Here is a 13,811-nt window from a genome sequence, read left to right as displayed (position 1 = left end):
GGGTTTCGGGTTCAAAAGAACAGTAATGGTTATTATAATTATGTTCTAAACACACATAGATTTGCAAGTATTATTAAAAACTTTCATAGTAGACCACTCTCGTATTACCAAGCACTCTTTCATTCAATTCTGTACAAAATAAGAATGAATGAAGAGAAGGATATATTTCATTCCATTGCTCGGTTACGATTCTACTGTTGGTGATTACATAATCAGCAGTGTTTTGACTCTGGTCTAGCTTGAACAAAACAGACTGTGACGTATAGAATTGACGTGCAAGCAGCTACTCTGCTTAAATAAACTGCAATTTAGAAAGAATTTATCTTTTCAATTATGTAAATTTCATTTTCTCTAAACAAAAATTCCTTTCAAAACCTGAAAATCGATTTTAGAGCAACTAATTTTTATTTGATTTATAAATGACTTATCATCCTACTGAACTCCTACAGTTATGCTTGATGTACATTGATGATACCATCATTTTATTATTCGACATGTTTGTGAATAAAGTTAACTCTTTCGTCACAACAAACTTGTCCCTTTTTAATTATTGTATCAAATATGATTTGGTACTCAAAGAAAAACAAGGCAAAACAAATCAAATCATTTATTGCCATTTCTCACATTATTGTATACATGGAATAGGCATTGTTATACATTAAAATGATAAAATATGAAAGTACAATATTACATACAATACACCCTCATATATTCAAGTAATAAAATATGAGTAATATATTATAAAACACACTGTTATAATATAAAGTGAAAAAATATGAAAATACAATTATGCAATAATCATTTAGGAGCTATGCAAGTCAATGTAGAATCAACTCAGAACAGTAATCTACTTCACAGTTGAGAAATTCAATTACTGTATAAAATGTACCCAACAGTAAGTTCAACAGCTTACTTTTAAACACAGTAAGATATCATGTTTGAGCTGACTTCTGTTAACAAAGTTTACCTTATGAGATGAACCATTTTTAGGTAACCTATAGTGAGGTATATTGAGCTTAAATTGTTTTGTATTATCTACATGTATTGCCTGGTAATAAATGAAGGTTAGATTTTGTGCATACTAATACATGAAAACTATAAGGATTGATGACTGTTAACATCTTTAAACAAACAAAAAGCTGTTGGCAATGATCAAAAAGATCTGCTTTACCAATAGTTCTTATGACCTTGTTTTGAATCAACAAAATATCTCTTACAGATGTTGCATGACCCCAAAGAATCAGGTCATAAGAAATATGGGATTGAAACAAACCAGAATATGCTGTTCTTAAATACTCTACAGTAACTATGTCCCTCAATTTCTGTCTGTTTCTAAATCAGGTAACTAACTCTAAAAATCCTACAGCACAAGTAACGAGTCCACTTAATGTGACGAGACCAATTTAATTTTGAATCAATGTATACACCAAGCAACTTTGCTGATTGAACCTCCTGAATTTGAGCTGATAAGATTTGGGGTTTATCTTCATTACAAAGCAATTTGTTTGAGGAAAACCAATTCAAGGCTTCATTTTCTGCTAACTTCATGGTCATTTGAAGATTGATGAGATTCTTATTCCAGGAGAAGAGAGAAGTGTCATGTAGAGAATGTAGCTAGAGAAGTCATTTATATATAAAATAAACAAAATAGGCCCTAAAACAGATCCGTGTAGTACACCACGATTAACTATCTGTGGCAGTGATTTTATCTGTTCTGTTGCTGGTGTGGTTTATTTAGACAATTTGTCTTTTTTCTGCTTGGTAACTATTTATCCAGTCATATTATTGTCCTTTTACTCCGATATTCGTCAGTTTGTCTAAAAGACGTGTGTGGCTAAGGCAGTTGAAGGACTAAAGAGTAGTCAATAAGGTTACCAGTGACTGAACTAGTTAACTTGGATTTTACAGAATTGTCACTATTCACCACCTTTACACTAGATTTTCTAACAACTGTAACCTTCTATTATCCCACACAACATAATATGCAATGCTGTAAGAAAATAATTTATGCCGACATCAAGTTTTAAAACGGTCTTCCAGATGAGTTAGTAAGAATTATCTAAGACTCCAACTGCACAAAATACTGTTTCCGTATGCCTGTAGTTCATAGTAAATTAGTTCCTTTCCTGGAGGGACTTTATGATTTATTGCTTCAAGTGTTGTGAATAAAACATTTTTATGAGTGTAAACACCTGCAAAATCTTAACCTTTATGATTAAAGTCGTTTGCTCCTTTCCTCCCTCTCCAACAAGATTATAATTTGTTCACACCATGATCAACTTCAACAACTTTTTCATTTCCCAAACTGTTGCCAGAATCTCCTGATTCATTACATCAGATTGTGGTTAATAAATTGAGTCCACATCCCGATCACCATCATTCTTAGAAACGTTAAACACTGGTGAATGCCCAACTTACAACAACGGATCTCTACGAATGTACAATTTATAAAAGGTCATTATTAATATTACAAATAATTACTATCATACCAACCAAGAAAAAATCAAAATAGAAAATTAAAGAAATTATAGTACAAACTTTGAAAATGCAATTGTAAAAACAATAAAACAATAACGTTCTGTTTCTAACATCCTAGTAAAACCTCACCATGAGCTTTCGTGATAGTTCCTTAGTTGACCATCAGAGTGTAGTAGCAATTAAACAGCACTACTGTCGATTTGTAGTAGTTCAAACACTACTAGAGTGTATCATCTTACAGCTGCCAGGCATCATGTAGCAAAGCAGTTGTTTAGCACGAGGTAACACAGTTGTGGCAGTTAAGGGGTTAACTAATAATTTCATTATAATTTTAATGAGAACCTAATGAATAGAATTATTATAGTGAAATGATAATTGAATATAAATAAAGCTTATACACAATAATTAGCAACAATTCAGTAACTTTATAAATAAGGAACTGTGGACAGGATAACATTGCCTCCTTCTTTCTCTTGCTAACTGCCAAAGAAGATAGATAGATGTAGCGCTTGTTTTATCGAGGTACAGATTTAGATAAAGCTATATAACAGTATAATTTAAAATCAAAATTTGTATTTACCAGGTAAGATGTGAATTGCATTTGGTGAGTAAGATTTAAAATATATTGCCTGATAGCTATTTTGGAACTGTGGCTATGAAAAATAACTATGACCACAACTAGGTAAGATGACTGGGGATGATATTGTCATGATGTCCAAGGCATCAGGAAACAAAATTTGTCATTGTTGAAAGGCCTCATTAGGAGGGGAATGTTTAAATGGAAACATAATACAGAATTGATTTAGTTACATATTGTAAAGTTTAGGGTTAACTATAACTCTCAATAAATTGTTTAAGTTAATACATTTTCATGTTGGGAAAGGTAGATGTCGGTGTCTTTCAAATACCCGGCTGTAGTTCTATACAGAGTTAAGCAATCTATTGAAAATTCTAACGAATTCTTGTACTCGTCTAGTAGTCAAAATTATTAAATCATGTGACAAGGTAAGAAAACTTAAAGTATGAGAACCTACATCAATGCGATATTTGTATAGAAGATAAGTGTTTGTCTGTCTGTAAGGATCAACTTTAACACAGCATCTAACTTTCAAGTTTAACCAAATGGTTGATGTTTTTTCCTTTAAAAGTTGGAACGAAATCAATGATAAATAGAATATTAATTATTCAGAATTACAACAGCATCTTGTTGAATACGAATTTGTTAATCAAACACAAAATTCAGTAGTCTATCAGTATGTACACTTTTAACATAACTGCATTTAAAGTGATAATGTCAACCTAACCACTCGTTACAAAAAAGGTAAGTTGTTTAATACAAGATGAATGCTCTGTAATGCTGCAGAAGTCATCTGAGTATTGAGTAGTACAATCCCACAATTTCATTGATTTAAGACCATCATTTTCCTTCCGGGTGATAATCAGATCATAATTGTTATGAGCTTTAAGAGCGTTACAACCTAATAAAACAACATTTGTCTTATTCTTTGCATAACCAACATTTGAGCAAACTATTTTATTATCCTGCTGCAAGCATACATCGACATTTGGGATATTTTGGCGAAGTTCTATTGAGTATAAAATTAAATTTTTATCATTTACTTTGATAGTATGTTTGGAAACAACATCATATTTAGTACTTGTTGAATCTTTAGTGAATTTCACCACAAAAGAGAACGGCAACCTCTTTGTTTCGGCACTTATAGATTGAAGACCATGAGGTTTTCCAGTAGCAAATGCACTAAATATATGAATAACTTCTTCATCTGTCAAAATGGACGTTATCACTACTTCTTCAGCAAATTCTTTTACAGACATTGCAAGGAAGCGAACATAATACAACAAACTTCCTAGTGTCTTACGAAGACTGGCACCTTCCGCCTTTTGAGCATCTCCTAGAAAACACAACAGATTTAAATTACAAATCAGTGTTACAAGTAGTTTTCAAAAATCAAAGCTTAGATTGACTGGGAATAATATTAATCTATGAACTTCATTGTAAGTACTGTTTTTGTTTTTTTAAAGGATCCTCTTTTAAGCATTACTGTACCTGTCATCATGGAGCAGAGGCCTGTGCAAGGATCTTATCTAACAGAATAAGGAGGACAGTCGATTCAGTACCATATCAATAGTACTGATAAAAAATGCTATGGGCACAGACAGGATATGAACCTGCACTATTCCCAACTCATATTCAAAGTCTGACTTCTAAGACCACTCAGCCATCGACTCTCCCACTAACTATATTAGTAGAGAACTAACTATAAATTACAAAGGGAATGGTGGATGGTTTCTGGGATCACCTGGCCTCTGCAAACATCGGGCTTCTGGAAGATTCAGCTTGTGAGAGCTCACAATTCCTATCACTTGCCTACTTGATGTTACAGAGCTCACAATTCCTTTCACTTGCCTACTTGATGTTACAGGTTAATCCTGTCCAAGGACTGGAGTAACACCTCCATAGCTGTGGAGAAAGAGAGGTACTTCCAGGGAAGGAAGTTGTTATAGTACTAACTCATTAACACGTCACTCCTAGAATAATGCACAAAGGCAATTACAGGAACAATTTTTAGTTAATGAGGGACTGGATCCACAAATGGTTTTTTGAGTTTTTCTTAATAATGGGACCGGCAAAAAGATCTAATGTTTTTCACCACCATACTGTGTGGCGAGTATGTGGGTGATGGGGATAGGCACATTCTAGAGCCCATACGTGGACATTTTTAGTAGCCATGGAGCATTGGTTGGCTGGGCATTGTGGGTTTGTTACTGAGGCGTTTTTTTAAAAGTTGTGATTCCTACGTTGCTGTTCAGTGGCAGTTCTGTAGTTTAATGTGGCTCTAAGAGGCAGAGTTCCTACTCGTAACACTACTATGCTCTTGGTGAGTAACTTCATATCTACTGATTCAATGTTACAACAGAAGTCGACATGCTGTCCAAGGTCAGCTCAGATACCATAGAATATTGAATGAGTAAGAGGAGCTGTGGAAGACAGCCCTAGGCAGCCGGTCTGTAAACAAGCTGCTGCATTGCACTTGTCTGAACACGAATATTGCGTATTGATCTTATCATTTCCACCCATATAAAATGGTCTATTGTCCAGCAGCTAAAGCCTAATGATTATGCAATGCGGAAAGTATTTACACAGCAAATGATTAATCTTGTAATGTGTGATGAAAAAATGTTAGTGATGAATGTGCAACACATTTTCATCTAGACAATTATGTTAATAAACAATTTTCACTATTGGTCTGCTACAAATCATGAATAACTCCATGAACAACTTCTGCAGTTCCAAGGTTACTGTGTGTTGCTTTGTAACAAAAAGTTGTGCCATATTTTTTTGATGAACAGTTAAGGTCAATTCACAACGTTATCTGTTAATGTTACATAACTTTCTGATTCCTGGACTTCAGATTAATCGTTCAGTATGCAGGAGGATGTGGTTTCAGCAACATAAATTAAATACCCATACAGTCAATGAGATTACAGACTTTTTGAGGGGCAAGGTTAATACCGAAATATCTCGGTTTTTGGGACATCTCATGGCCAGCTAGCTCCCCAAACCTTAGCATTTGTAATTTTTTCTTGTGTGGGTTCCTTAAAGCAAGAGTTTATACAAATAAATTCTCCTCACTGCCTGTGGTTTAATTGAAAGTGGCCATAAGTAAAAAAGTTGCAATTTTACAAATTTTTACTGCAATATAAGAGATCTGTTTGACAGCTTCAGTGAAAGTCTGAAAGAGTGCTTGGTCAAAGAAGGACATCATTTAAAGGAAGTAATCTTCAGCTCTTAAACTGATCAATTTGGTAGGTTTGATGTTATATTCATTAACTTCCATGAACACCCTTCTATAATAAGCAATAAAACATCTTTATCGCTTTGATTTTTGGTTATTTTAATTTTAAAACCATCAAGTCTTTTTGCCACACCCTTTATTTTCATTTACTATTAAATAAACCGTATTCATTAGGTAGACATTCAAACAAATTTCACCATTCTATATTTTTAAAACCCAAAATGTTTTTAACTCCATTCTCAGTACTGCAAAGCAAAAATAAAGATACTTAAAAACCCATTTGTTTAACATTCTTACTCTGAATAGGCTGTGGTGTAGGCTTTAACCACAGTGCATTATTAAATGTGAATAGAGTAGGTACATAGGTTGCTGAAGGAAGCCTACTGTCAGACCCCGATGGTGGCTCAATTCCAAGTTCCAGTTCCAAGAATCAATAAGTATTTCAGTTTAATGAATAACTGGTTCTAGCCTCTATGTTCATATGAGATGTGACTAAAAAATTACCGGATTAGTTTTGGCGGGGCCACAGAACACAATAAGGCTGAATATGATACGGCCGGTCACGTGACTAACCCTCCTTGTGTTTCGTCTGGCTCCCATTCTTATTCAGCCCATAACGCTAGTTATAAGCAGTTAACCTTTTGTTTCTGAGTCGGAAAATGTTAAGTATCCAGAACGGCAAGTGATCATTGAATTTCTTTTCAAACTTAGAAAAGTGAAACATAAACATGACGCTATAAATAGCACACAGTAACAACGTGCGACGCTTGACGCGCAAGGCGAGTCTAGAGTCGGCATGCAGGCATGTTTTGTTCTGAGCACCAAATTCAAACAGTTACAGCGAATCAGACCTTACTTGTGGAATAACCCTCGGTCATACGCATAATTAAAATTAATGTAAATGTAAATTAAGGCTACACGTTGATATATCATCTGTACTAGAATGTCAGTACAAAAAAGCATGTTTAAGCGTTAATTGAGTGAATGGTTGCCACTTGAAAAACTACCAAACATTTGTTCAAATAATCTTTACCAGATCTAAGGCATGTGACAATTTATCAACTCAATTATCACTTCTTCACCCGCAGGCACTGCTGAAATGACAATTTTAAATTTAACATGAAAGTTGAGTCTTGAGTGCGAAGATGAAAACAAAAGGGATCTAAATAAAAGATTATAATATGTCCACGCCATAAACAGAGCAAAGTGTGCCAATGAAATCTTAAGTCATTGATATTACAGACCAGGTACTCATCAATTATGTAAAAACATTTTTCTTTCACCCATATCTGTATATTTACAATTTTTAATTGATTAAAATGCAATAATAATAATTTATCAATAGATAAACAGCATCAGCATAACTATAATACAAGGAAAAAGGAAACCTTTTTATTTCCTATGGGTAGGTTGAGTATCACTTAAAATAACCCTCTTTATGTGGGTATGAAATAAGACACACATAAGTTTCCCGAGAAAACAACCATAAGTCTTCATAAGTCTTTTGATAAGTTTCCCAGAAACTAAACCTGATTAAACAAATAAATTCAATATCAATATAAAACATTGTTTGATAAAAATATTTACTATACGATAGATGAATATTTGCAGGACAGTTTTAATACATCGTAATTTAACTATGACACAAAACAGAATAGTCTAAATAACATTGAAATATTATTATGTTAGTTAACATTATAGCATATTTAATTTAAAATTTTTTTTTTTTTATTTTACCTGACAATGGCAACTGTCCTTTATGTAGCCTAACATTAAGCTTAAAACATTAATAAAGTACATTATTGAAATAACATGAACAGCTTGCACTAACCTTCAAGACCATTTTCTCTTGTACATTGTTTTTTAGCTGCTGGCTCATCCGATTCATCACCAATCTCAACTTGCATTGTACTATTTCCTAATTTTAAAAAATTCAGATTAATTACTTACAACTTCCATTAAAAACTTGATATACTTTTATTATTATATCAACAGTTTTTTTGTATTGTAACAAAACCATCACCAAACACAACTTTGTTTCATTGACTGGTATAAAAGATTTGTTTAAGCTTATGTCTAAATTAGATTCAGATATTTATTGTCATTAAGCAATAATGGTGGAATAGACATGGTAAAATTTTTACAATATGCTAGGTCTTCATATCTGTTCATATTAATATTTCACATTCATATTTACATCAGGTCAAGAATTAATACCAGTCACTTCCGTAAGCAAACTAGAGGAGACAACTAACAACTTAATCGATAGAGTGGAACAGGAAGGAAACTCATTTGAACAGAGGGAAATGGAGCACTTGCAACTTGAACTTAAGTGTGAAAAACAATATGGTAGGTGCAGAAAATTTATTATGACAAATATTCCATACTCCCAAAATGAGCAAGGCGTTCCACACAAGATCACAACACTTTTATAGAAAATGAACACCGATCTGAAAAAAGAAAATATAACAGCCCCATAGACTTTCTTCTCCTAGGTCACTAGAGCCGATCGCCGTGCAGTCACAACTGTGAAGTATCGTGTGCAACGGGCGTCATGCGTCCAACGATATGGTTTCTTAAATAATGAGCATAAAAAGGGATAAAATTTGCCGCTTGTATAATGTTGGAGCTCTTATTATTTATCTGCCTGTAGAAGCGGTTCACACGGGTGAGAATTACGCAAGCCTAATCACGGCTTAGTACTGGTGCGTTTTAAACACGCCACAAAACGACAACGGAACACAGATAAAAACTGTTGGCTGTGGCAGAAAAATCATGGGACCCTTTTAGATAGCCAACTCAAGTTTTGGGGTTCTTTTGCGATTCAAGTTTTCCTTCTCTGCCTTATGCAGCAGTAGTCAAGAAACAACATAAATGAAGAACAATTTTTATTTTTATTATGCTTCATTGTTTCGTGATTTAATGTGACACAGAAGAAACTGAAGAATAGCTAACAGTTTAGAGTTTATCACATCTTGAGTTCCAGATTTCTAACAAGTCAGTTTTATCTAATGCAGTAATGCACTTAGAGTTAAGGGTAGACGCTAGAATTTTTTTAAACTATTCCTAAATGTCTTAAAAGTCATTCAACGAACAAGTGTGGAATACTAATTTGTTTCTTGATTCCACAACACAGGACTACACTATACTTCTACTATAAGCCGTTCAAAGTTTAAGTCGGAAATTTTAACAGTAAAACAATGTTAATAACATCAGAACTGATGTGAAACACATTTGTACTGAGAATGAGACACAAGCTGAGTTGAGACGTGAGAACTGGCAACAGACGCTATAAGTGCAGAGTGGTGGGCCAATGCACATGCTCATGGCGTGTTTTGGTGCTAAACACTGATATCGGCCACTCCGTGTGAAAGCACTGTTGCTCACCCATTGTTTGCAACTTCATAAGTCCAACAGATGAGCAATGAATCACATTATAGAGTGGTTCACACAAGAGGGCTGGCCGATCATAACCATTTTGGCTTCATGCAACTTTTTATTTTCCAAAAATAAAAAGAACCTTAAAGGATCGTCGTTTATAAGCATAGATGACATTAAAGATGCATCACTGAAAGAGGTAAAGGCTAACCCAAAGATCGAGTTTGAGAAGTGTTTCGAAAAAGAAGCTCTGAGAAAAGTGCATAATATCTAATGGGTACTATTTTGAAGGTGACAACAGTAATGCAGATGAATAAATAAATATTTTTAAAGAAATGAAAATTCCATTACTTTTTGAACATATTTTGCATAACACAATAAAGTGCTGGCCCATTCCAAGGGTGGCATATTTATGTTTTTTCATGTTTACTAAGTTTTAAACACAAAATTTAATTAAAATATCATGTATTTATACATACTTTAATTCAAGAAAAATGTTCTATAAGGAAAAGAAAAACAAAATATAACTATTAATTTAGAAACATGATCTAGTTGACTAGCAGAATTAAAAAATTGTTTCAAATTTTTCTCTGAATAAGATAAATGCTGAACTAAATCTTATCGGACAAAAGCAAATCTGACAGTCAGTTAACTTATACTTCTCATATTTATCATATGTTCCAAGTAAAGTAATTTCAGTTCCAGCAGTGTGTAGAGAGACCCTTCCAAACATTTAACTTTACAAAGAATAAAACAAGTATATCACACAGTGCGATGATAGGACTTTGTGGGGAGAGCCACTACTGAGCTTTAAGTCCTACAAGTACATCACATAATAAGACGATAGCAGGGAGACAAAACTGAGCTTAAAGTGGTTCAAGTACATTACAAAGTGCTACAATTGCAATTTGAGGGTTAAGTCTGTTCTGTAAGAATACATAGTGCAGAGACTACTATAACTGCTATATATCAGTTGAGGGAGGAGCCACTAATAAGCTTAAAGTGGTTCAAGTACATTACAAAGTGCTACAATTGCAATTTGAGGGTTAAGTCTGTTCTGTAAGAATACATAGTGCAGAGACTACTATAACTGCTATATCAGTTGAGGGAGGAGCCACTAATAAGCTTAAAGTGGTTCAAGTACATTACAAAGTGCTACAATTGCAATTTGAGGGTTAAGTCTGTTCTGTAAGAATACATAGTGCAGAGACTACTATAACTGCTATATCAGTTGAGGGAGGAGCCACTAATAAGCTTAAAGTGGTTCAAGTACATTACAAAGTGCTACAATTGCAATTTGAGGGTTAAGTCTGTTCTGTAAGAATACATAGTGCAGAGACTACTATAACTGCTATATCAGTTGAGGGAGGAGCCACTAATAAGCTTAAAGTGGTTCAAGTACATTACAAAGTGCTACAATTGCAATTTGAGGGTTAAGTCTGTTCTGTAAGAATACATAGTGCAGAGACTACTATAACTGCTATATCAGTTGAGGGAGGAGCCACTAATAAGCTTAAAGTGGTTCAAGTACATTACAAAGTGATACAATTGCAATTTGAGGGTTAAGTCTGTTCTGTAAGAATACATAGTGCAGAGACTACTATAACTGCTATATCAGTTGAGGGAGGAGCCACTAATAAGCTTAAAGTGGTTCAAGTACATTACAAAGTGAGACAATAGCAATTTGAGGGTTAAGTCTGTTCTGTAAGAATACATAGTGCAGAGACTACTATAACTGCTATATCAGTTGAGGGAGGAGCCACTAATAAGCTTAAAGTGGTTCAAGTACATTACACACAGTGAGACAATAGCAATTTGAGGGTTAAGTCTGTTCTGTAAGAATACATAGTGCAGAGACTACTATAACTGCTATATCAGTTGAGGGAGGAGCCACTAATAAGCTTAAAGTGGTTCAAGTACATTACAAAGTGATACAATTGCAATTTGAGGGTTAAGTCTGTTCTGTAAGAATACATAGTGCAGAGACTACTATAACTGCTATATCAGTTGAGGGAGGAGCCACTAATAAGCTTAAAGTGGTTCAAGTACATCACACAGTGAGACAATTGCACTTTGAGGGTAATATCTGTTCTGTAAGAATAACTAGTGAAGAGACCACTATAACTGCTATATCAGTTGAGGGAGGAGCCACTAATAAGCTTAAAGTGGTTCAAATACACCACACAGTGAGACACCAGCACTCTTGAGGGGAGAGCCACTACTGAGCTTAAAGTCGTTCAAGTACACCACACAGTGAGACAATAGCACTCTGAGGGGAGGAGCCACTACTGAGCTTAAAGTTGTTCAAGTACACTACACAGTGAGACAATAGCACTCTGAGGGGAGAGCCACTACTGAGCTTAAAGTCGTTCAAGTACACCACACAGTGAGACAATAGCACTCTGAGGGGAGAGCCACTACTGAGCTTAAAGTCGTTCAAGTACACCACACAGTGAGACAATAGCACTCTGAGGGGAGAGCCACTACTGAGCTTAAAGTCGTTCAAGTACACCACACAGTGAGACAATAGCACTCTGAGGGGAGAGCCACTACTGAGCTTAATGTTGTTCAAGTACACCACACAGTGAGACACCAGCACTCTGAGGGGAGAGCCACTACTGAGCTTAAGTCGTTCAAGTACACCACACAGTGAGACACCAGCACTCTGAGGTAAAGTCGTTCAAGTACACCACACAGTGAGACAATAGCACTCTGAGGGGAGAGCCACTACTGAGCTTAATGTTGTTCAAGTACACCACACAGTGAGACAATAGCACTCTGAGGGGAGAGCCACTACTGAGCTTAATGTTGTTCAAGTACACTACACAGTGAGACAATAGCACTCTGAGGGGAGAGCCACTACTGAGCTTAAAGTCGTTCAAGTACACCACACAGTGAGACAATAGCACTCTGAGGGGAGAGCCACTACTGAGCTTAATGTTGTTCAAGTACACTACACAGTGAGACAATAGCACTCTGAGGGGAGAGCCACTACTGAGCTTAAAGTCGTTCAAGTACACTACACTGAGACAATAGCACTCTGAGGGGAGAGCCACTACTGAGCTTAATGTTGTTCAAGTACACTACACAGTGAGACAATAGCACTCTGAGGGGAGAGCCACTACTGAGCTTAAAGTCGTTCAAGTACACCACACAGTGAGACAATAGCACTCTGAGGGGAGAGCCACTACTGAGCTTAATGTTGTTCAAGTACACTACACTGAGACAATAGCACTCTGAGGGGAGAGCAACTACTGAGCTTAAAGTCGTTCAAGTACACCACACAGTGAGACACCAGCACTCTGAGGTAAAGTCGTTCAAGTACACCACACAGTGAGACAATAGCACTCTGAGGGGAGAGCCACTACTGAGCTTAAAGTCGTTCAAGTACACCACACAGTGAGACAATAGCACTCTGAGGGGAGAGCCACTACTGAGCTTAAAGTCGTTCAAGTACACCACACAGTGAGACAATAGCACTCTGAGGGGAGAGCCACTACTGAGCTTAAAGTCGTTCAAGTACACCACACAGTGAGACACCAGCACTCTGAGGTAAAGTCGTTCAAGTACACCACACAGTGAGACAATAGCACTCTGAGGGGAGAGCCACTACTGAGCTTAATGTTGTTCAAGTACACCACACAGTGAGACAATAGCACTCTGAGGGGAGAGCCACTACTGAGCTTAATGTTGTTCAAGTACACTACACTGTGAGACAATAGCACTCTGAGGGGAGAGCCACTACTGAGCTTAATGTTGTTCAAGTACACCACACAGTGAGACACCAGCACTCTGAGGTAAAGTCGTTCAAGTACACCACACAGTGAGACACCAGCACTCTGAGGTAAGGTCGTTCAAGTACACCACACAGTGAGACAATAGCACTCTGAGGGGAGAGCCACTACTGAGCTTAATGTTGTTCAAGTACACTACACAGTGAGACAATAGCACTCTGAGGGGAGAGCCACTACTGAGCTTAAAGTCGTTCAAGTACACCACACAGTGAGACACCAGCACTCTGAGGTAAGGTCGTTCAAGTACACCACACAGTGAGACAATAGCACTCTGAGGGGAGAGCCACTACTGAGCTTAATGTTGTTCAAGTACACTACACTGTGAGACAATAGCACTCTGAGG

At 36.0% G+C, this 13,811-nt stretch overlaps 1 protein-coding gene across 1 annotated transcript in view; it reads right to left on the bottom strand.

The window, feature by feature from the left end:
* Window positions 1–593: 593 nt before the first annotated feature.
* The window catches only part of LOC124357870 (BTB/POZ domain-containing protein 3-like), a 54,897-nt gene continuing 41,679 nt past the window's right edge, over window positions 594–13,811 (bottom strand). The window contains exons 6-7 of the mRNA XM_046809958.1: window positions 8,128–8,214; window positions 594–4,391 (exon numbers count right to left, since the gene is read on the bottom strand). Coding sequence (XP_046665914.1) covers window positions 3,778–4,391; window positions 8,128–8,214 — 701 coding nt within the window. The 3' untranslated portion in view covers window positions 594–3,777. The remainder of the gene's footprint in view (window positions 4,392–8,127; window positions 8,215–13,811) is intronic.

Source organism: Homalodisca vitripennis, chromosome 1, assembly GCF_021130785.1.
Source record: "Homalodisca vitripennis isolate AUS2020 chromosome 1, UT_GWSS_2.1, whole genome shotgun sequence".
Taxonomy (NCBI): domain Eukaryota; kingdom Metazoa; phylum Arthropoda; class Insecta; order Hemiptera; family Cicadellidae; genus Homalodisca; species Homalodisca vitripennis.
This window is presented reverse-complemented; position numbering and strand designations above follow the sequence as displayed.